Here is a 23979-nt window from a genome sequence, read left to right as displayed (position 1 = left end):
TACTCGTGATACAAACACAAACACAATATGTTCAAAAGTAAAACTCATTTTTCTTTCTCTTTTTTTTAAGTTTCTTTATTTTTGAAAGAGACAGAGAGAAAGAAAGAGAATCCCAAGCAGGCTTTGAGTGCAGCGTGATATGAAGCTCAAACTCTGAACTGTGAGATCATGACCTGAGCTGAAATCAAGAGTCAGACACTTAACCACTGAGCCACACAGGCACCCCCACGTTTTTCTTTTTAAAAATACTTTCTGATTTCTAAGACCCAAATATGATCTCAAAGGTCAGATGAAATAACTAAATTGAAAACTAATATTTATAAATCTAGACCACATGAAAGAAATCACTTACTTTGAGCCCATCGATAAAGTCTTTCATAAGCTGTTTCTTGAAGCAAGGCCATCTGTTCCATAATTTCTAAACTAAGAAAATTAAAGATTTATTTTAATTTAAAGTTTTAAACAATAGTTACATCTAAAAACTTAATTATTTTGCTTAATTACAGCACATTTTGGTTAAAGCATAGAACTTTTTATCATTTTATGGAAGGATTTTTTGATAACTTTTTTATAATTAAATAAATGTTGTCAAATTTTAATAGCATCACTTAGGTATCCAAGTACTGTTTTATTCTAAATATATCAGGGTATAACTCCCTCCTTATGCAAAGATACATAGAAATTAAATTCCTATTTCATAATATGTCATATAATTTCAGAAAGAACCTAGAATGTCTTTAAAATTTGCAAAATGTAAGAGGAAATGCAATTATGAAGTGAAAAGTTAACTCACCCTGCTGTTTGTTGGTTTGTACGTAAGAGAACTTTAACGTCATTATGAATCTGTTTTACTCTTCCCAGTGCCTTGAAAAAATCCTTTAAAATTAAAAACGCAACTTTAAAATGTCCAGGTTTTCTGGTGAAATTACATTACTCTAAATTGAAATGTCACTACAAGGGAAAAACAAATTCTTTCACTTACTCTAATGAAGTGCTCCTATACTGACCACAATTTCCTCTAAATTTTTATCGGAAGTGCAACAGATACTTACATTTAAAACATATGTTAATTCAATGTCGACTACGTGCCAAATAGTATGTTAGTTGCCAGGAACACAAAATTTATAGACAACAACTGCTGTCCCTCAAGAAATGCATAGTCTAGTAATAGAGAAGGCACCCCTGAAGATTACTACATAAAGGAAAACATGCTACATATGACATACCTTATGACTTAATAAGTAAGCATAGCTTTGTTATCACTGAAGATGATGTTTTACATTAGCTTTTATATACCTGTTCTTGCCCCCTAATCCAAGAGCAGAATGTAAAGCTGGATACATAAAAGCTGCTCATAGATAATAGAGGAGCTGACTGATGCTGAACTCCAAGATTTTTTTGCCTGTTAGAAAGAGGCACTGAAGCCTTCGTTTCCATACAGTCATGGTGTTCCAATCATGAAAATAATGAATGAGTTATTTTTCTTTGATGAATGAAATTTTAAAAAAAATCTCCTCCAATACTGTTGACAATTTCTGCTAAGTGGAGAAAAGGTAAGATGCCAAATATTTCATATGTGCAAAGTTCCACCATCTACAAGGGCAATAAACACCAATAAGGAAAGTACAAACCCATTCTCGACCTACTTAACTCCTTACTCCTAGATGACTGGGTCCGCTCTAGCCTGGCAGTAAGAAGCGGTGACATCTCTGGAGAGCAGCCCAGTACGTCGCACCCACCCTTTGAGAACTCTTCCTGCCCTCAGACCCTAGAGGGATGACAAGTGTCTTAGATGTATAGCTCCTCCCAGTTAGGAAACTGAAAGATTCCTTTCTGGAGACAGTGAATGTCTTCAGGAAAAAACAAAGAAACAAAAGTCTACCCAGTTAATTAGCACTTTGAGAGGTTTTAGAGTTGTGTGTCAGTTTGGAAAGAAGGGCGTCGATTCAGAAGCTAATTTGGTGAAAAGATAAGGAATTGCAAATTCCAGGAAAGACAAAAAGTTATAAAGGAAGAAATGTGTAATCACTTTAATGCTACTGTAATGAAAAGAGAAAATGTCATAAAACGGTACTGTGAGGTAGGAAGGAAAGAGAACATGTATGTGTGCAGGAGAAGGCAGGGTTAAGAGGCTAAAATCTCATATTTCATGACTGGAAACCAACAGAAAATAGGAAACATAGATAACCAAACCTTTTTTTTTTTTTAAATCTACGGATCCAGGATACAGAATTTATAAAAGAAGCAATTAATAAGGTTGAAAATGGTTGACAATGGACAATGGTTGACAGGAAGGAGTGGAAAAGGTGATGAAGATTTTTTTAAAAAATTGACACTCTTCGATTTCTCAAATAAAAAATTATACATATTGCTTTGAAAAAAATACACAAACAAAAAAAAAACCAAATTAAGGTAATTTAAAATATGTATCTTAGTTTCTAAACTTAAAAAAATATTCTAAATAAAACTTTTGTGATGGGAAAATAAAGCCTTAAAACGAGTGACTTATCTATAAATCATTATCTGCTATGCTTTAAATGATTATAAGAGAGCAACATACCTCGGTTATAGGTCCTTCTCTGGTACCTCGGAGGAGACCCATCTCATCAGAAGTCAGCTGGAACTTGGATAAGAAGGCATCTGCGACTTGTGCTCTTATTTCTAGTCTTTGACTATAATAATAATAAAAAACAACCAAGCAATAAAAAAAAAAAATCAAGCATGCTATGAATTTGCGTAGCTTTAGAACAAGCTACATCTCTGACATAATAACTTCTTAAAACCCATGTGAAAGAGTCTCAGTATGTTTGAAAGCCTCATTTCTGCCTCAAACATCAGATGCTCGTCCAGCAGGTAGGTGACAAAATTACCTGATATTGTTTTACCTCAGATACCTACACACAGTAAAACGAGTTAACCATCATGCAAAAGAAGAAATAGGTTTACAAATGGTCCCTGCGTAACAAATTCTCAGCCACTTACATGTACTTAAATTGTTCATCTGGTGGTAACAACGTTGTCTCACAGGAGAGAAATATGCCCGTTTTCAACTAATTTCTTTTCAATCACTAAAAAATCCTAAGCCTCTGAAGTTTTCACATGAAGTGCACAGCGACCAAAAGTCAGGTTTTTTATTTTTTAACTTTCGATTAGAAACAGAGAACTCATTTACCAATTCCTCATAAATCCATAGAGCACTCCACTTGTGCCTTCACACTTTTTCTGCACACTATGGTAATACAAGAGTCTTCAGTTACATTATGTGAATGCAACCTATGTAGACCAGGTTGACAATTAAGGAAAGGCACACTCTTATTTGGAATGTGACCTGAAGGCCCGGGCCGCATCCCCGTCTAAAGGCTAAGTCCTGAGCAGAAATTCACCATTCCTGGCTTTTCCATCTTAGATTTAAAGATATACACATAAAATTGGGTTTCACCAGCAGTATTCACAAGGCAGCAATATTCCACAACTTAATAATACTCAAATTAGAGTGGACAAAATAAACATCAACATTCTATGTGCAGACAGTACAATGCATCTGCCATATTTGTTTTGTTGGTACGCTTGGGCTGTGAGGTTCTAAAGTCAAAGTCAAATGCTCTGAAATAATATAGCAAGTTAGAAAGGAAAAGTCCTCTAGGTGGCAGTAACATTCTGATGATCTCAAATGATAATGTAAATAGTGTAATTAAATCTACACAGATGAATGGCATACGCCCTTAATCATCTTATGGATATCAAAAAGTTACTTTATCGGGTTTTGTTTTACAGTGTTTAAGCTCCAATCGTTACCACACAGGATTTGAAATAATTATAAGAGTTCATAAAATTCGAGATTATTTAGATTAATCATTTTTACTGAAACCTTTCCAGAGCTTCTTTCAGATCTATCTCTAGAGTCAATTTACTGGGCACAAAGGAAACAAATTTCTTTAGTTTATAACTTACTTTTGCTTTAACCAAATCTAGTATTACCTATCTTGATCATACTTCTTTTTTTTTTTTTTTTAATTTTTTTTAAAGTTTATTTATTTTTGAGACAGAGAGAGACAGAGCATGATCGGGGGAGGGTCAGAGAGAGAGGGAGACACAGAATCTGAAACAGGCTCCAGGCTCTGAGCTGTCAGCACAGAGCCTGACGCGGGGCTCGAACTCACGGACCGTGAGATCATGACCTGAGCCGAAGTCGGCCGCCCAACCGACTGAGCCACCCAGGTGCCCCTTGATCACACTTCTTAATCATTAAATTTCATTCCAGATAGTAGTTTTGACTAGTGTGTATGTACACACACACACACACACACACACACACACACACAGAGACATAAAAGCCATGAAATAAAAAGACTTTAAGCCAGAGGCTCTATTTCTACAAAAGATTTGGTCCAAAAATATGTTTAATGGTCATATTGCTAAAACAAGGGTTTGGTATCTCAAGATGACAACTTTTAAAGTAATGATGAAATACACTGTAATATATTTTTAAAATCATATTACTCTTTGCTTTCACCCTATATATTCTTCCCAGGTAAAACTGCACAACCTTTCTGATAGAAAGTTATTCTCATATAGTCCAATCACTTGGTTTGGGAGTATCTGTGCAATCTAAGAACACTAACAGGGACCTACAATATATAAAAGCCCTAAGCCAGGGTCTGGTGTGACAAAAGATACATATCAGACCTTGCCTTCATCTTAAATCACAACTGAAATATGGTATGTTCTGGAGAGTTTTTAATATCTAAATAAAATCATATGAAATAAATGTTAATACAAAACATATAAATGGCTATTATAAATTACAGCCTCTTTGGGATGTGTTCATGTAATCACTGTAATCACTTGGAGATGTATTATATGTTATATAATACATAAATAAACACAGCAAATACATACTGTGAAATAATGTGCAGCAGATAAAAAATATGAGATAGATCTGGACCTATTAATACAAAATGATCTATAAAGCATTTCTCAGGTACAAAAAGCAAGCCACAAAAAATATGTTGAGCAACAACATCGAGTTTTTAAAATATATATATACACACCCATAAGTGAATTTTCAGGACATGTATTCATAAATTACTTAAATATTTAAAATAAACAGACTAATTAATCCTAATAATGATTCCTTCAAGCATTCTCAGAACATGATGTATGAATCTTATGGTGCCTTCTTTTTCTTTTCCTGAAAATCTGCCTCTGCCATATTTTAACTCTACCCTCTAGATTCACTTTCACCAAACAATTTCAAAATAATAAGAAAAAGATTTTAAAAATGGGCAAAAGATACAAAAGAAAAAAAGGATTAAGAAATATAAATGGCAAGACAAAATGAAAAAAGAAAGCTGACTCACCCACCAACAACATTCAATAAAATATAAATTAGGAGTATGATGCTACTGTTCATCTATGAAATTGCCAAAGATTTTCATGACAATACCTACTACTGGCAAAGGTTTAATAAAAGAGACATTCTCATTTATTGCTGATAAATATGTAAATTGGTATAACCCTTTTGGAGAGCAATTTAGGCAATATACATTATTTCCTTAGTACATCCTAAGGAAATAATCTGAACTGCACATAATGATTTAAAAACATATGCCAAACCATTATTTTTAGTATTGGAAACAATACTAATATTCAGTGATATAAGAATGTTTAACATACGTGTTGGTTCATTCACAAGATGAAATATAATTTCACCATTAAAAAGCATGGTTTTTCTAAGTAAAAGACACAGAAAAATGAACATAAATTTGTTTTCAACTTTATATATTTATTTTTGAGAAAGAGAGGAGAGAGACAACACACACACACAAGCAGGGGCAGACAGAGGGGGAGAGAGAGAATCCTAAGCAGGCTCCAAGCTGTCAGCACAGAGGCCACTAGGGAGCTTGAACTCACAGTGAGATCATGACCTGAGCTGAAACCAAGAGTTGGACGCTTAACCAACTGAGCCACCCAGGCACCCCAAAAGTGAACATAAAATATAAGTGAACAAAGTAAAACAGAACTACACACATATGATCACACTGGGAGGAAATATGCCAAAACGTTAACAGTGGTTATGCCTGTGTAGTAAAGTTGTAGCTGATTTTAGTTTTTTTTTTTTCCTCTGAATTATATACATACAAATGAGAGTAAGAAAGAAGAAAAGAGGTCTCTAAGCTTTCCTGCCCGAACAAATATGTTTCTGTAATGTATTTTTATATGTATGTTTATGCAAAATAAAGTATTGTATTTTTGTTACAAACTGCAAAACCTGAATTAAAGTAGTTTATAACAAATAGCACAATTAAAATACAATTAAAACTATTAAAAGATAAAATAGTAAGAAATAGTAAGGAAGGATGAGAAAGTAAATAACATAGCTGAGGAAAACTATAACCTAAGCTTCCTAGCCATCAAAGCCAATGTAGACACAAGATGTGCCGATAGCTTTGTCTAATGAAAGCTCTGGAAGAAGAGAGAAGGATAGTGTCCCTTGACGGATTACCAGGCAATGTGTTCAGCTCCTGTGTAAATCACCTAATCAGCTATTCCCTTTTTTCAGATGTGAAAACTGGGGCTGAAGTTAAGAAGTAACTTGCTCAAAATTAAAAATCTAATGAACTCTTACCCCAAATTTAGATTAGAATTCAGGTTTTTGTCTTCAAAGCCTACATTCTTTCCACTTTAACATACTATACCTCAAAAAGAAACATAAACGTTCACCAGAAATTATTTCTCTGATTCTAGAAAGAAATTTGGCTGGTGGGCCTTCACAAGAGATAAAAAAATATATGGGGCGCCTGGGTGGCTCAGCTGGTTAAGCATCCAACTTCGGCTCAAGTCATAATCTCAAGGTTCCAGGGTTTGAGCCCTGCGTCCCGCTCCACGCTATGCAATACTTGCTTGGGAATCTCTTTCTCCCTCTCTCTACCCCTCCCCCACTCGTGCTCCCTGACCTCTCTCTCAAAATAAATAAATAAACCTAAAAACTTAAAAAATATATATGTATATATATAAAGTAGTGACTTCAATAGCATTAAAAAATATGCAAGTAGGGGCACCTGGGTGGCTCAGTCAGTTAAGCGTCAGACTCTGGATTTTGGCTCAGGTCATCTCACAGTTCATAAGATCAAGCCCTGTGTCAGGCTTCATGCTGACAGCACAGAACCTGCTTGGGATTCTCTCTCTCCCTCTCTCTGTCTCTCTCAAAATAAATAAATAAACTTTAAAAAAATATGGAAGTATATTTATGTGGATATCACTTCCTGATTATCAACGAAACCCATCTTCTATCAACTAAATATTACAAAGAAATATTAACCGCAGTCCTGTGAAGACAATTCTGCATCAAACTTTACCTATTAGAGCGTCAGCTATCACAATGACTGAACTTCTAATGTAGTTGGAAAAATATTCATATCATTTATACATCTGTCTTAATAAGAATGGCATGTTATCCAAATAAGCCCACAGAATTTCTATTTTTAAAGCTAATTGCTTATTTGACAAAGTTTCTTGCTAAAAAGATAAGGTAATACTTAAAAATGGAAAAACAACTGTCGGCCAGCTTCCAGGAATCTGTTATAATTTCTGCTGTGTAATTTTCCTACAATACTTTCCACAAATGTTTACTTGGCACATCATATCCCTAGCTCTTGGGATACTGGAATGTCAGAAATTTTCACTCCCAAAAGCATACCCAGCCAAAACACTTTCATCGGCTTATTAAAATAATAAACATGAACAACGTTGCTTAGTTTTGAGAATATACAGATAGAAACACAATGTTCTAATGTTGCCTCCTATAAACATTAATCGGGGTCCCAAATATGTTACAAGCTCCAATACAATGCTTAGTTTTCAGTTTTTATTTTATGTTCCTTTCTTGGCATCAGATTAGCTGTATTCCATATTCATTTATTCAGAAATTATTTATTGAATCTACAATGCATTAGGCACTGGAGATACAAAGAGAGTTAAAAAACTGTCAATGTTCTCAAGGAGCTCACAGTTTAGTAAGAGAGACAGTCAAACCAACAACTGATTACAAAAGACTGTAATACACAATAAAATACATGAATCCATATTCTACTCACTTTCATTCACCCATTTATTCAGTCAACAAATATTAGCATACCTATTTGTAAACTACCACAAGAAGAACTTATGCAGTTAACTCTTAATTATATTAGAGAGGACAGACCATAGCTAAAAATAAGAGACAATGAATGTGAAAAAATAAAAATAAGACTACCAAAAATCTAAAATCATCTACATTTTAAAAAGCAATCTTTTTCTTAAATCCGTAGCAAACAATAAACAACACATTGTCATCTCCAAAAAGTGAATAATCCTTCAACCCCAATCAAGTTTGATACTCCTAAAATATTGTTTTGTTTATTTTCCTCTTGGATAATAGCTTAGAACCTTACATGCTGTATGAATTTTGAATCATATTTTTTATTATTTTAACTTTGATTTGGAGTTACCTATAATTTTCTTTCCACTTAATCTCCAAATTAACGAAGAAGAAACTATACAAAGAAAACTTACCTTTCAGCTTGAAGCTTAGTGGTTTTTACTATCAAATCTTGAGTCTGTTCTTTTGCCGCCTAAAATTATAAACATATCCAACATGAGTACATTTCGATTTTTCTATATTTCAGAAAACTAACAGTACCACTTACTAAAGCTCAAACTTAACAGCATGTGAGATCACACTCCAGAGCTCAAAAGTTTTAAAAAGGCCAAATAACTGAATTAGATGTTGCCAGGCTCATATACTACCTTTACTAAGAGAAGCTCAGAGTTCTCAACAGACACAACGCCAAGGCTTACAAGAAAGAAAATGGTGTGAGGACGCTAAGGCATTCAACAACTCATGATGTTTTTAGTGAAACAGAACTACTGGAAAAGCAGGGTCGGAATAAAAATCATGACTTCCGTTATGAACATGTGACTTGACATACCATGAGACCTCTAAATAGAGTTGTAAGTTAAGTCACTGAAACGCTGGTGTGGAACTGAACAGAAATGCCCAAGATGGAGATAAACATTTGAGAGGTGGAATACACAAACTACCCCTCATATAGGGTTTTGGGGAAGATCAGAGATAGCCCTATCTAAAGGACACAGGGCTGTTACCGACAAGTTTTGTGTTAAGCAATCCTTCCTTCCCCAAGCCAGAGTCGAAAGGATCAGGAATGAAAACTTGATGAAAGACTATTCTATCCTAAGATTAGGCAATTATTTTACAGTAGACTGAAACAAAAGAAAGTGTAGCTAATCAGATTCTCAAAGACCTAAACATAAAGGTGGTTAGCAAAGAGAGGAGAAACAAGTGGATGTTTGCAGCTGGAGACATGGGGTCCATGCCCTTGAGGGACATGGAGTGGGCTAGAATTATGTATAAATAAAGCCACTAGTAAGTGGAAATTACAGTTGACCTTGAACACCACATATTTGAACTGTGTGTGTCCACTTACACAAGGAATTTTTAAAAATAATACACTATAGGGGCACCTGGGTGGCTCAGCCGGTTAAGCGTCCGACTCCGGCTCAGGTCATGATCTCACGGTTCGTGGTTCGAGCCCCGCGTCGGGCTCTGTGCTGACAGCTCGGAGCCTGGAGCCTGCTTCTGATTCTGTGTCTCCCTCTCTCTCTCTGCCCCTCCCCTGCTTATGCTGTCTCTCTCTGTCTCTCAAAAATAAGTAAAAGAAAAAAAAATTTTTTTAAATAATAAAAAATAAATAAATGTAAAAAAAAATTTTTTAAATAATACATTACAGTTCTGTAAATCTATTTTCTCTTCCTTATGATTTTCTTAATAACATTTTCTTCTCTAGATTACTTTATTGTAAGAATACAGTATATATTTATATATATATATAAAAAACACAAAATGTGTTTTGACTGTGTATGGTAACAGCTTCTGGTCAAGAGTAGGCTATTAATGGTTAAGTTTTGGGGAGTCAAAAACTAGGCATGGATTTCTGTGTGCACGGGGGTCAACTCCCCTAACCTCCTCATTGTTCAAAGGTCAACTGTATAAAGCATACAAACACATATTATAGAAGGTCAGTCTCTTAAAGATAGGATACCAGAGCAAATATGGGCAGATACGGGGTCATTTCCATGCTGGAACACGATCATAAAGAGCAAGCTTCTGCTGCTAAGTTTCTAGAGCTGCATTAGATCTACACAGGAAACCCCAGCCCCCTGCAAGTTCTGGGTTCTTAGAGGCCTAAGCCTTCTACAATCTTTCAGACTGTCAGCAACGTTTCTGCCTTATTGCTTCATACAGGTATCCCATCAATAAGAGCCCCAGCCCCACCTCCATCTGAGTCCGTGCTCCTTGCAACCAGATCGCATGCCTAGCAAACAGTAGGTATTTGTTAAGAAAATAGATTTGAACCTAGATAATTCAGCACATCAATAACTTTTGAGGAATGGAGTCGAACAAAATGACTTCCATGGTACTACTCTAAAATTATTACTCTTTAAATCTACTAATTTCTTCCAATTCTTCCTCATCTTTCCTAATCCCATTTTACTTTCAGGATCCACTGCCACCTTACTCCTGCCTAATACAATATTTAAGAATATTTAAAATATTTTAAAAATTCTAAAATATGTTTACATTTTAATATTTGTGAAAAAGGAATGCCACACAAAATCAATATCAAAAAGTGCTTCCTAGCTTCTTTTTTTAGCTGTAGTCATTATTAAATTGAAGGCATATCTTACAAAAAACACCACCTGTTAATCACTGACGTAAGATACTTGATTACAATGTGATGCAGTAAGAATTATGCATATTTCTTGACTCTTCATTTATAAATTGTGGTAACAATCCCAAACTAATGTTTAATAATACCAGTGAAGATCATTATCCTAAAACAATTTCCAATTTATCTTAAACGTTGAGGATGATTATTTCTCATTGAATAATAAACATATGCCTCTAAATGTAATTTATCCAAGCAAATCCACAAAGGGAAAAGCCACAGCATATAAAAAATTACTGGTTATATTTTTTCAGTATCTTGTAATAATAACTTCTAAAATGTCCCCAATCCAAAATACTTTTTAAAATATGAGCTAATTTAATTAGTCCTGTGTATAACATCCTAAAATGAAAAAGTAATACTTTCCTCCATGGATAAACTGAAAACCTTATTCTAGAGTTGACAGTCTGAGTGGGTACCATTAAGATTTCAAAAAATAAATCAGTGCCAATGGATGAAAACTTCCAAAGTCACCGATCTAATCCCTGCTAATACAAGAGTCAAAATCGAATGTAAACAACAAGTAGTACAAAATATTTTTAAACATGCAATTTAAAAGCCTAGAGGAGAATCTTTTGCAAGTGACGAAAATGTTGCACCGTGATTATGGTAGCTGTTTCATAGGCATATAATTGTCAAACACATCGATTTGTACACATCAGACGAATGCAGTTTATTACTACACATAAATTTTTCCTCAGTAAAACTGATATAAAAAAGGAAAGAAAGGAAGAAGGGCCCATGCCATTATAGGGGAAAAAAATAGGGTTGGTGGATGTAAAGAAAATATCGAGGACAAAATGAAGAGGATACTCTGATTTAAAATACTTATAATCTGTTTTGAAAACAGCACGAAGGATAAAAATACTCTGATCTTTTCCATCTACAAATAGGTATAATAAAAAGAATAAAAATATAATTGAGGATAAGAATTAGGCAATGAGATACAACCACTAAAAAGAGGAACTTGAGTAATCCTGTATAACACAAAATATAAAATTAGTATTACAAAGCAAATCCAAGAGTATAGTATAGAAAACCTTATAGAGTGTAATTTGAGAAAAGGCATTAAATCAAGGAAGCTAGAAGATGAGAAAAGGAAATAAAGAGAAAGTGACAGAAACAGAATCGTCAAACAACAAAAGTAATACTAAGTGACAGAATACTGCAAAAAATGTGAAATGACAATTAGCAAAGATTTTATGACTATTTAAGGGCTATATAATTAATAAAGATCTAAAGATTGAATAGATATGCCAATAATATTTGATATATTAGTAAGAGTACTGAAATTTAGATAAGGCTAGGAAAGCTAAAATTTTAGAGAAACAGGAAACTGGCTAGTTCTAGAGACAGATCATGTAAGTAGCTTATGATTAATTTGGGGAATATGCATAGATTAATGATTCTTCCTAGAATCAGTGTCGCTCTCAACAGTTCTAGGAGAATCTTAAAGGTATAAGTGAAATATGAATGTGAAGGTGGTAAATACAATCATGACTGACTCTCATGGGGAAATCCTAGTCTATTCAGTATTCCAAAATTACATAAATGAGGGTAATGCAACCAAACTAGACATTTCAAACTTTTTTTTTTTCTTTTTTTTGAGACAGATACAGAGAATGAGCAGGGGAGGGGCAGAGAGAGAGGGAGACACAGAATCCAAAGCAGGCTCAGAGCCCGACGCGGGGCTCAAACTCACGGACTGTGAGATCATGACCTGAGCGGAAGTCAGATGCCCAACCAACTGAGCCACCCAGGCGCCCCTGAAACTGCTTTAATAAACAGACATAGAACCACAGATATTTTCCTGAGGTTTTGTGTGTGTGTGTGTGTGTGTGTGTGTGTGTGTGTGTGTGTGTGTGTTTGGAGGGGGGGGGGTGCTGAACATAAATCATAATTAAGCTGGGTCTTTGCTGAGCATAGCTTTAGTGTCGACTTACTCCTAAGACTTTCTACTAATGAACTCATTTCTGCTGGACTTACGGGATATTATAGGATTGAAAGGTTTATGTTAGCTCTACGCTGGCTAGATCAAAATATAAAGGTTTCAGGAGTTAACTGAACAGTATCAGTAAATTATCATGCAAAGAAACCCATTTATAGTTAAAAAAAATAAGCATAACATTTATATTCAAACTTCCTATTGGGCATGATATATTAGACATCCATATATTTGACAGACTTAGCTAACAATTTCTGAAAGCTTACTTTGAGCCAGGAACTATGCTAAAATCCAGCCATTATACAGTACCTGTAGGCGACTTGTCATGTCTTGACAACAACTGCTCATTGCTTGAACATCTTCATTTATGCTTTCAAGTTCCTGAAAAGAAAAAAAAGTAACAATAAGCACTACATATATTATTAAAGAAATTCTCTTAGCCAAATCCTTATTTTCATCTCACGAATTTTTTTTTGGCAGAGCATGACAAAAGATCCCATATTTAAGACTGGAAATAATTAAAATAATAACATCTAATGTTAGAAAAGATAAAAAGAAATTAGTATAAGCTTTTTAAAAGATGTGACAATAGGAAACAGCAAATAAAATATGACTACCTCGTCATTCAGAATTTTAAAATTAAGATTTATCCTAAGGAATTAATCAGGTAAGTGTGCAACAATATATGTAAGATGATCAACAGAATTGCCTAAAACAAATGGAAAATGTGAAACATTTCCAAACACACAATGGAAATCTGTGCGTTTATTAACAATGCACAATCTGTGCGTTTGTGTGTGTGTGTGTGTGTGTGTGTGTGTGTATTTTCGTTGGCATGGAGGGATGTCTATATAAGGTAAAAAAAATAAAAGTACTATGAAACAATGCATATAATATCCCCCATTTTTTAAGAAAAGTACATATATGTATATAGAAAAACATAGGAAAACCAGGCAATAAAATAATGACCAAGGTTATTTCTGGGTGATAGGGTCATAAACAATTGTTCTATTTCTGACCTTATCTAACTTTTCTATAATGGATTATTTGTAACTTTTAATTAATAACAAGCAAATATGAAAACCCAATAAACTAAAAATAGTGCCTCCTCTCTCTCATCATCACATATTGGATCATGCCACAAACCTGGTAATTTTCTCAGTAACATTCTTTCCCTCTGTACTTCCATCTCTAGCCCCCTCCAGATACATGTGAATTTAACTGGCCACTAAGTCCGGTCATTTATATCCTTAATATATATGTTTTCTCTGTTTCTTTTTTACTACTCTAAGAGCTACTACTTTGGTTCAGGTCTATTGGTACCACTTGGGTGAACTGATCATTTTTTTTCAACAGGTCTCCCAGGCTCTATACTTTTTACCAAACCATTCTCTAGTCTTTATTGAGTCAATGAAAAATATGATTTGAAAAAATGGTATCACAAAACCACATTTAGCTTCATACTGCACTCCTATCTTCTTTTTCACAATTGGGTGTCACTTAACAGGAAGATATACAAGGAAGTTTCAGTGGCAGACCACAGACAATCCCTTTCAGCACCATGCCCAGACCTTCAAATAGAAACGTGACAGTTTTTATGAAGGGACAAGCCAGTCAGAGGGCAAGTAATAAGAAAGCAGCCAGGTGAGGCTATAAACAAAGTGTGAGGATGAACCAGTTAGAAAATCACTTATCAGAATATGAGCATAAATCTAAGTTCTAGAAGTAAGATTTTTCTCCCTTCTCTCCATAAAGTGCTTTGAATGAAATATAACTATCAGAGTACCCAATGTTTTTAAATGTTCCTACATTTCACTATAAATAGGATATAAATCAAATTATTAAATGAAGTCCTAAGCTACTTTGAAGTGAATAATAAAAAAATCAAATAAAAAATAAAAATTAAAAAATAAAAAAAAGCATGATTTCAAAATATCAATTAATATCAGCAACAGCAGAGACCTAAGTAAACTCATCTCACCATTCCCTTAAATCTGTGTAATCTCATATGAACAACACTGCCATTATCAGCCAGCTAGGTCAAGAACAACCACGTGTAATATTTACTTTAGCCACCATAATGTACCAAATGGATCTGATTTGTCAAATAATATAAATCACATCTCTGAATATGTGACCTAAATGCAGAGTTTTGATTACTGTAATTGAATGACCTTTACATTACTTATAAAGTATTTGAACTTAGAGTCGACTTTTTCTCCCCCAATTAAATAAAGTTACAGGCTGTGAAATATAATTGGTGTATGATAAGCTTTTTAAAAACTTTTTATTATGGAAAATTTTCAAAAATAGCTCAAAGTTGAGATAATATGAATGTCAATGTCATACCACCTACCTTCAACAATTACCAACCCATAACCACTCGTTTCATCTATCTCTCTACACACTTTCTCTTTTTCCTTTTCTTTTTTTAAGTTTATTTATTTTGAGAGAGACAGAGAGTGTGTGAGTATGCACAAGAGGTGAGAGAGAGAGAGAGAGAGAGAGAGAGAGAGAGAGAGAGAATCCCAAGCAGGCTCCACAGCCTTAGCACGGAGCCTGACACAGAACCCACAGACCGTGAGATCAAGACCTGAGCTGAAATCAACAGTCAGGTGCTTAACCGACTGAGCCACCCAGGCGCCCCCTCTCTACCCACTTTCTATCTTTCTTTCATCCCTTTCTCCCTCCCCCACAAACAGAATTATTTTGAATGCATAATGTCATATCATTTCATTCATAAATATATCAATATCTACTTCCAAGATTTAAAAAAAATTTTTTTAATGTTGATTTATTTTTGAGAGAAGACAGAGAGAGACAGAGTGCGAGGCAGGGAGGGGCAGAGAGAGAAAGGGAAATAGAGAATCTAAAGCAGGCTCCAGGCTCTGAGCAGTCAGCACAGAGCCTGATGTGGAGGTGAACCCATGAACACTGAGATCATGACCTGAGCCGCAGTCAGAGGCTTAACCAACTGAGCCACCCCGGCGCCCCTCTAAGAAGACTTTTTTAAAAAATGCCATTTTGGGAGGCGTAGGTGGCTTAATCGGATGAACGTCCAGGGCTTGATTTTGGCTCAGGTAATGATCTCATGGTTCATGAGTTTGAACCCCGCATTGGCTCTGTGCTGGCAGGTGCAGAGCCTGCTTGGGATTCTCTCTGTCTTCCTCTCTCTGCCCTTCTCCCACTCACACTCTTTCTCTCAAAATAAATAAACTTTTTAAAAAATGCCACTTTCACATCCAAATATTTAACAATAATCTCTTAATATCAAATGTCTTGTCAGCATTCCAGTCTCTGCAACCGTCTCAATTTTAAATAATTATTTCAAGTCAGGAACTAACAAAGACTCACAAATTGCTACTGGTTGCTACTTCTCATTTCTTTTTTTTAATCAACAGAGTCTCACTCTTCCCTATTTCTCTTTGTCTTACAATTTATTTGTTGAAGAAATTCATTTGTATAGTTCCCAACAGTCTGCATTTTCTGACTGCATATTTGTAGTGTTAACATATTCCTCTGACCTCAGTATTTTCTATAAACGGGCAGTTAGGTCTAGAAGCTTGATCGTATTCTGGTTCATTTTTCTGGCAAGAATTTTTCATAGATGGTGTTGTATACCTTTACTAGAAGTGATAGATATGGATGTTTCTCTCTTTGTGAGGTTAGCTGCCAGTGATGACCAATGGCTAGATCGATGGTGCTCAACTGGGGCAACTGGGTCCCCCACCGTGGCATATGGCAGTGTCTGGAGAAATATTTGGGTGGAACAACCAAGGAAAAAGTGGTACAACTGGAATTTAGTGGTTAGAGCCCAGGGATGCTGTTCAACACCCTAAACAGTGCGACCCCAACTGCGTGACCCAAAAGGTAAACAGTGCCAAGTTGAGAAACCTTGAACTAGATCCATAAATTCAACAGCAGTGCCAAAATCTTCTATCAATCCCTCTTCATTTCTTCAACAGAATAAAGTTATAAAGAGCAGCTTCCCCTCAACAACTCTATGTAGTTGGAACAAAAGACAGGATAAATGTTGGACCCTTTCCTTTTATTTAGTAGGTTTCACAATAAGTTGGTTCCCTTATATCCACCAGATATAACCAACGAGGGCTCTTTTTGGGTTTTAGTATCAGTATGAATCCATGCATTTAAACATGTTTGATAGGTTTCAGCCCACTCAGTTATTCTTATTGATGCTCTAACTGTCCTACCTCTGGCCAGTGGAAGCCTCATTAACTTAGCTCCAAAGTTCTTCTGCCACTTTCCCCATAGTCTTAGCTTCCCTGCTTTCTGATATGTGCAACATTGTCTCTTGCAGTGGGAAACAGTGTTTAGAGACCACAATCTGGATGTGCTCATGAGTACTCTTTCTATTTTTGCTTAATGTTTATTTACTTTGAGAGAGACAACAAGTGAACAGGGGAGGGGCAGAGAAAGAGGGTGAGAGAGAGAATCCCAAGCAGGCTCCACACTGTCAGCATGGAGCCCAATGTGGGGCTCGAACTCACAAACCATGAGATCATGACCTGAGCCGAAATTGAGTGTCAAAAGCTCAACCGACTGAGCCACCCAAGCATCCCTACTCTATTTTTATGAACACTTAACCAAACATTCCTTTCAACCTTCCAGATTTTAGCCTTAGTGAAATCTTTCTAAACTGTTAAATATAATCTGTTTATTAATTAGTCATTAACATTATATATAACATACACCTCACACAGAATAATTACATGATACTAACAAAATTAACAAAGTATTGCATAATAAATATAACAACATAATAAGTAAAATCCATTTTTACCCCATGGTGAGTAGACTGCTCACTCAAATACGATAAATTATTTATGCACTGAAGTAACTGATCTTAATCTGAAAATTTCATAATTTATGATGCACTAAAATAACTCACTCCTAATTAATCTCCAATGGAGAAGTGGTTATGCAAGGAGGTTTATTCAGTAAGGAAAAATTTCACTGGAAAGTCATTTAAAGAAATGTTTCTTCTTGTTGTTGCTAAAAAAGCAAAAATTTCGGGGCACTTGGGTGGCTCAGTCAGGTAAGCATCCGACTTTGGATCAGGTCATGAATTCAGGGATCGTGAGTTTGAGCACCGCATCAGGCTCTGTGCTGACAGCTCAGAGCCTGGAGCCTGCTTCGGATCCTGTGTCTCCCTCTCTCTTTGCCCCTCTCCTACTCACATTCATTCTGTCTCTCTCTCTCTCTCAAAAATAAACATTTAAAAAAATTTCTAAGAGAATATCCTAGAACAAATGTTACAACTTCTTAAGAAGCAGCATTAGTGGAGGTCACAGATTCAGAAATCACACTAAGTGAAGGACCTAGGTGCTGCGAGAGTAAGTAGTTAAATCTTCTATTTGAACACGGTACATGAATAGTAAACGTATCAACCCAATTCATAAAAATATTTAGCACAGAGTCAGGCATACAGTTAAGTTCTCAATAAATGTAAAACAAAAAGAATTTACATACTTCCTTCACCTCCTTGAAAATGTTGACAAACTCTTCATTGATGGCTAAACTTCTGCGTTCAATATCTCCACGTAAATTCCTTCGAGTCCGCAAACTGTTTTCAACGAAAAAGGTTGAAAGTGCCTTGAGAGCTTCCAACATTTCCTACACAAGTGATAACAGAAGACAATTACTGGGACTGATTTTCAAATGTTTTCCTAATCTCAAGCCAAATTTTAATGAAATCATTTTCAAATTATGTTTGCATTAAACAATCAAAAAATACAGGATGGCCTTCACAGTACTGAATAGTAAACTTACTTCCAGAACACAGTAAGGATCTACTTACTTGTGTATTGTAGCATATATACAAGATTATTCACAGCAGGATAGTTTGGAATTGTCAAGACTGGAAATACCCTCAGTGCCCATCTAAAGAGGATTGGTTACAGAAATTATGATATATCCATTTTAGGAAAGATGAAAATTCTTTATGTACTTAATATAAACTTCAAGATACGGTAAGTGAGACAACAAGGTATAGAAACAGTTATAATACCAACTGTTACAAAAGAGAAAGGACTATGGTGCATGCATATTTGCCAGTGAATAAACTACCTCTGGAAGGATATAGTATGTAAGAAGTAAGCACCACCTGTAGCCTCCAGGCAGAGAACTGAGTAACTGGCAGCAGAGAGGAAGGCCTCTTTGAGGTGACTTCGGAACAGAGGCCTGAGTGACAGGAAAGGCATCCATGGGAACCAAACCAGTCCACTAGAGGTTTTAGGCAAAGGAGTAATATAATGTGCTTTATATGTTCAAAAGTTTATTCCAACTTTGTGAGGAGAGCAGATGGGGGGGGGGGGGGGGGGGGTGGCAAGAAAGGAAGCAGGCAAGAAGAAGAAACTAAAATAATCCCAACAAGATTTGACAGTGACTTAGAAGAAGACAGTAGCATTGCAGACGAAGGGGAGATGATTCAAAACAATTTTTTTTTCAAGGTAGCGCCTATAGGATTTGTTAATGGACTGAATGCACGATGTGAAAACAATGACAGGAATCAAAACTATTTATACACTTTTTGTTTCTGTGGGTACCTGATGTTCTTTACTAACAGTGGAAAGTAGAACCAGTTTGGGGAAAAACTAAGGGTCTGGCTGTGTTAAGTTTTTATGATGTCGATCAGGTATCTAATTGGAGCTGTCATATGAACAACCGACTGTTACAAATTTGGAGTTCAGCAGAGATGTCAAGAACAGGGTTCGAAATTTGAGAATCACCACCCTTTTTGCTATTTAAAACCATGAAAGAAAGAGACTTCTCTTACAGAGACAGTCTGCATAGAGGACAGAAGGGAGAAAGAAGACCAAGCCCAGGATACCCAATAGTACCCTAACTCCAGATATAAATTCCTACAGCTGAACTAGCATATATCCTAACAGGTTTCTGTGTTTCTGTTAAAATGGTATTGTGCGATATTGGCTGGATTGACAAAAACAGTAAAGCTATTTAAATTCAGTTCTATGTTTAAAAGACCATTACAAAGATTTACTGTACAAAAAAGAAAAAGATGAAGAAAAACCACAGACACGGAGGAGGGCACCTGTTGGGATGAGCACTGGGTGTTGTATGGAAACCAATTTAACAATACATTTCATATAAAGAGAAAGAAAGAAAGAAAGAAAGAAAGAAAGAAAGAAAGAAAGAAAGAAAAAGAAAGAAAACCATAGAATGAAGCCATTTCTTTTGACTACAACCTTGAAATTTCCTAGGCCTGGCTCAGAAGTGGTTAGTAAATCATGAATGGACAAGACCACACACACAGGTGCAAATTACAGTTTTCTCAGTTATTTATTTGATATGATTTAACCTAGTTATACTTTTTCCATACCTTATTTTTCTCCTGGGTAAAAAGAGAGATAATGTTATCTACATCATAGTAGCTGTATTAAATGAGATCATACATGCCAGTATCAGACACATTAAACACTTAATAAACTGTATGATAACATGAACATTTAATAAGAAACAGTAAGGGCCAGGCACTGTGCTGAGAACTCCAGACAGACTCTCTTGGTGAATCTCCACAACAACCCTGAGAAAGTTACCAGCAGAAGTCCCAATTTAGAAATGATGAGAAACAAGCTTAGAGAAATTAAAGAACTTACTCAAATCATAGTGCTTCGGTTTGATGGCTGTATCCAATAAGCGGTGGCCCCAGAGCCCGTCTTTCTTACTATATTATAATGTTATTTTTTATACACATTCTTATTGACGGCTTATTTTCAGTTACCTACAAATTTACCTATAAAGGTCTCTCTCACTGCTACATATACTTTTTCTTTATGTCTACTGGCATGACGAATTTACCTAAAGATTCAAAGATACAGAAGAGATCATCATCTAGGTCAGGGGCTGAACGGAGGAGTTTCAGGTGCTACTCGGGAGAGGATGTGGACAGTTTATCTTGCAAAGAAAAACAGCATGAGCCCAGATATCACAGACAGTGCTTAGCTAACAAAAACTGATACAAATTATTCCGTTTGAGCTCTGAGCAAGCAGTAGTTCTCTCGCGCTGCAAATCACTCCAGTCGTTCTCACTCGTCAAGTGGAAACGCTCAATTATGCCTATCCGGGTTCCCCAGTCCCTCCTACCCTCTTTGCGTTGTAAGTTACTCCGACACGGGCGGGCGTCTAAGCCTGCCCGGGGCTCTGCTCTCCCCCTGCTCAGACCCCCGAACACCTCCGGGGTACGGAGATTCCACGGTTGGCTACCCGGATCCAGAGTCTTCCAGGACAGGTTTTTCAAATAAGGGGTGACACCCAAGACACCTTTTCGCTTTTCCAGGGGCCCTTGGCCTCCCTCTTCCTGCCCGCCCCACGCCTGATCTGGAGGCATGGAGGCACGAGGCAGTGGGTGTCGACAAACGCCTCCCCCGGCCAGGGTCAACACCGCGGACGACTCTGGACCCCGGGCCCTGACAGCCCCGGTTACCTTGTCGTTGTCCAGCCGCGTCTCCAGGATCTTATGCAGCTTCCGCGACAGCGGGTTGTTGGTCTGCGCCGGGCCCCCGCCTGCCCCATTGCTGAGGCCGTTGGCAGCCGCGGACGCGGGTACTGCTACCACTTCCCCACCGCTCTCGGCCATAGTGTCGCAGACCCCGCCCCCAGCTCCGAGGGGACCCCCTAGGCTTTCGGCAAGGACCCGCGCCGGCCGCGCGAGTACTGCGCATGTGCGCGGACTGCCGCGCATGCGCCCCGGGTCCCGGAAGGCTCCGCCAGCCCTGCTCAGCTGAGCCATGCTGCTGGAGAGGCGGGGTTAGAGCGAGGGGTAGGTGGGCAGATCCTGAGGGTCCCCTTAGGGAAGGGGAGACTGAGGGGAGGTTTCGTATATACGGTCTGAAAATCGAATCGTGTTTAAAGTTTGGGGATTACGGTTAAAAGGATTTCAGAATCCTGAATCAATGAAAATCTAAGCTAAGCTTGAGTAACATACACTTGACACCCGTGCCTGGCGTATAAATTCTACAGTAATTAAATTCATTTAATTTACCTTTTTTCACTTAATTTTTACCTAATTCATTTAATTCTACCTGAATTTTTTTTTGTAAAGTATTTATTAAAGGTGTATTACATGCTAGGTACTCGAGTAGGCATTAGGGGATGTCTGAGACAGAGGAGTTAAATGTTAAGATTGTGATGAGTGTTCTGAAGGTGTTGAAGTGCAGAGTTGAAAGAGAATAGTGAAGGGAGGGTCCTACTTCACCCAGGAAGGTCTGGTAAGGAGTTCCCATTTAAACTGAGATTTGAAGGACAGTCTGAAACATGGGGTGAAATCGTTCCCCCCCCCCCAGAGTGTATAAATGCAAAGGTCCAAAGACAAGAAGAAACATTGGGGGGGGGGGGGGCGGTCCATGAATTGGCCAAAGCCAGTGCGGCTGCAGAGTAACAGATGAGGGAGTAATACGATGAAAAATAAATTCCCCAGAGGGTCTAGATAACAAGTATTGTTGTTTTTTACATTTCTTTTCTCACTTAAAAAAAAAATTGGATCAGAACAAAATCTCTGAACTTCTTGTTTAGTATTTTTCTGAAACGCTAACCATTTAGCTTTTGTCCTAATTTGCGTTGTCGTGTGTGTATGTATAGACATAGACATAGACATATATGTATACCTGACCAAGACACTCACCCCGGTTCCGGCAAGTGAAGAAATGGCTCAACTGGCAAAAAGAAACGACTGTAAAGTCCCTATGACTCCAATAAGAAATACATAGGACTTAGATGAAGAAAACTTGCAAGTGTTATTGACGGAAAAATAAAGAGAAGGGAGGGAGCAAGAGAAAGAGAAACTAGAAACAACCAAAGTGTCCACTGATAAAGTACTGAACAAATAAATTATGGTTCGTTCACTCAGCACAATACTATGCAATGCGGGTGCCTGGGTGGCTAAGTCAGTTAATCGATTGACTTCTGATTTCACCTAAGGCATGATCTCACAGTTTGTGAGTTCGAGCCCATGACGAGCTCCGCACTGACAGTGTGGAGACTGCTTGGGATTCTTTCTCTCTCTGCCCCTGCTCTCTCTCTCTCAAAATAAAGAAACTTAAAACAACAACAATAGCAAACAATACTATGCAACTGTTATCTACCACAAAGGAAATTTAAATGCTCATGTAGAAAGAATTCCAAAATACAATATATGGAAAAAGCAACATGCATTATAGTGCATATAGTGTGATCCCTGTGTGTAAGAAAGAGACAGATACACTTAAACTTTAGCTTTTTCTTTTTTTTCAGGATGGCATTCCTGTGGAAGGGAGGCTTTTACTTTTCATTTTGTACGTTTCTAAATGGACTGAAAATTCCTATCTTAACCCATGTGCCACTGAATTATTAACAGAGATTATTAAGGTAGGGTAATTATGGTCTATTTTTCTTTGCTCACTTGTACTTCTCTGAATTTGCAGTTGTAAAAAAAGGAAGCAAAATCATTTGAAAATTAGAATATTATGTGGTTGTATAAAAACAAATTATTGCACAATTTAAACATACTTAAAAGCCATTTGTATATTTTTTAATTATCATATGTCCTATAAGGCTAACTATAAATTATAAGTTAAATGCTTAAAATCAATATTTTTCAAATGTTAAAATAAATGTTCTGGTGAGCCTTGTCAGACATGTATTTATATATATGTATGTATATAATTGAACATAAAGGTTTTCTTTTCATGAAAATGTGAAAGGTAATTTTGTATACTGAGCTCTTTAGTATACTAGAGCACTAAAAGAATTAAAACACAGGCTCTGGCTTAAATATTTCAGTTTAATGGGAGAATAAAAACATGCACATAAAAGGGTAAAGCATTCTTGGAGTGCCTGGGTGGCTCAGTCGGTTAAGCGTCAGACTCTTAGTTTTAGCTCACGTCATGATCTCACAGTTGGTGGGTCCAAGCCCCTTGTCCTAGCCGTGCTTGGGATTCTCTGTCTCCCTATTTCTCTGTCCCTCCCCCGCTGGCTCTATCTCTCTCTCTCTCCCTCCTCCCTCTCTCTCCCTCCTCCCTCTCTCTCTCCCTCTCAAAAATAAATAAATAAACTTAAAACAAAAAAAGTAAAGCATTCTTACATAACTACAGGGGAAATGTGCTGTAGAGTAAAATGCAGAGATTCTTACCTTCCAAGTGATGGTTGAAATCACTTGGCTTCTGAAATAAGTGGGAATCATATTATACTGGTGTGGCTTCATTAAAATATGATATGACATTTATTAAAGCC

At 36.7% G+C, this 23979-nt stretch overlaps 1 protein-coding gene across 7 annotated transcripts in view; it reads right to left on the bottom strand.

Annotated features, from left to right (window-relative positions):
- The window catches only part of COG6 (component of oligomeric golgi complex 6), a 130964-nt gene extending 109509 nt beyond the window's left edge, over positions 1–21455 (bottom strand). For all 7 annotated transcript variants that reach the window (XM_049647427.1, XM_049647426.1, XM_049647424.1 and 4 more), the window contains exons 1-7: positions 21197–21455; positions 18223–18366; positions 13042–13113; positions 8554–8612; positions 2561–2672; positions 794–876; positions 353–423 (exon numbers count right to left, since the gene is read on the bottom strand). In XM_049647427.1, coding sequence (XP_049503384.1) covers positions 353–423; positions 794–876; positions 2561–2672; positions 8554–8612; positions 13042–13113; positions 18223–18366; positions 21197–21454 — 799 coding nt within the window. In that variant the 5' untranslated portion in view covers position 21455. The remainder of the gene's footprint in view (positions 1–352; positions 424–793; positions 877–2560; positions 2673–8553; positions 8613–13041; positions 13114–18222; positions 18367–21196) is intronic.
- Positions 21456–23979: the final 2524 nt, after the last annotated feature.

Source organism: Panthera uncia, assembly GCF_023721935.1.
Source record: "Panthera uncia isolate 11264 chromosome A1 unlocalized genomic scaffold, Puncia_PCG_1.0 HiC_scaffold_16, whole genome shotgun sequence".
In the NCBI taxonomy this organism is placed as follows: domain Eukaryota; kingdom Metazoa; phylum Chordata; class Mammalia; order Carnivora; family Felidae; genus Panthera; species Panthera uncia.
Note: the sequence above shows the minus strand (reverse complement) of the source record. Positions and strands in the feature narration are given on the sequence as shown.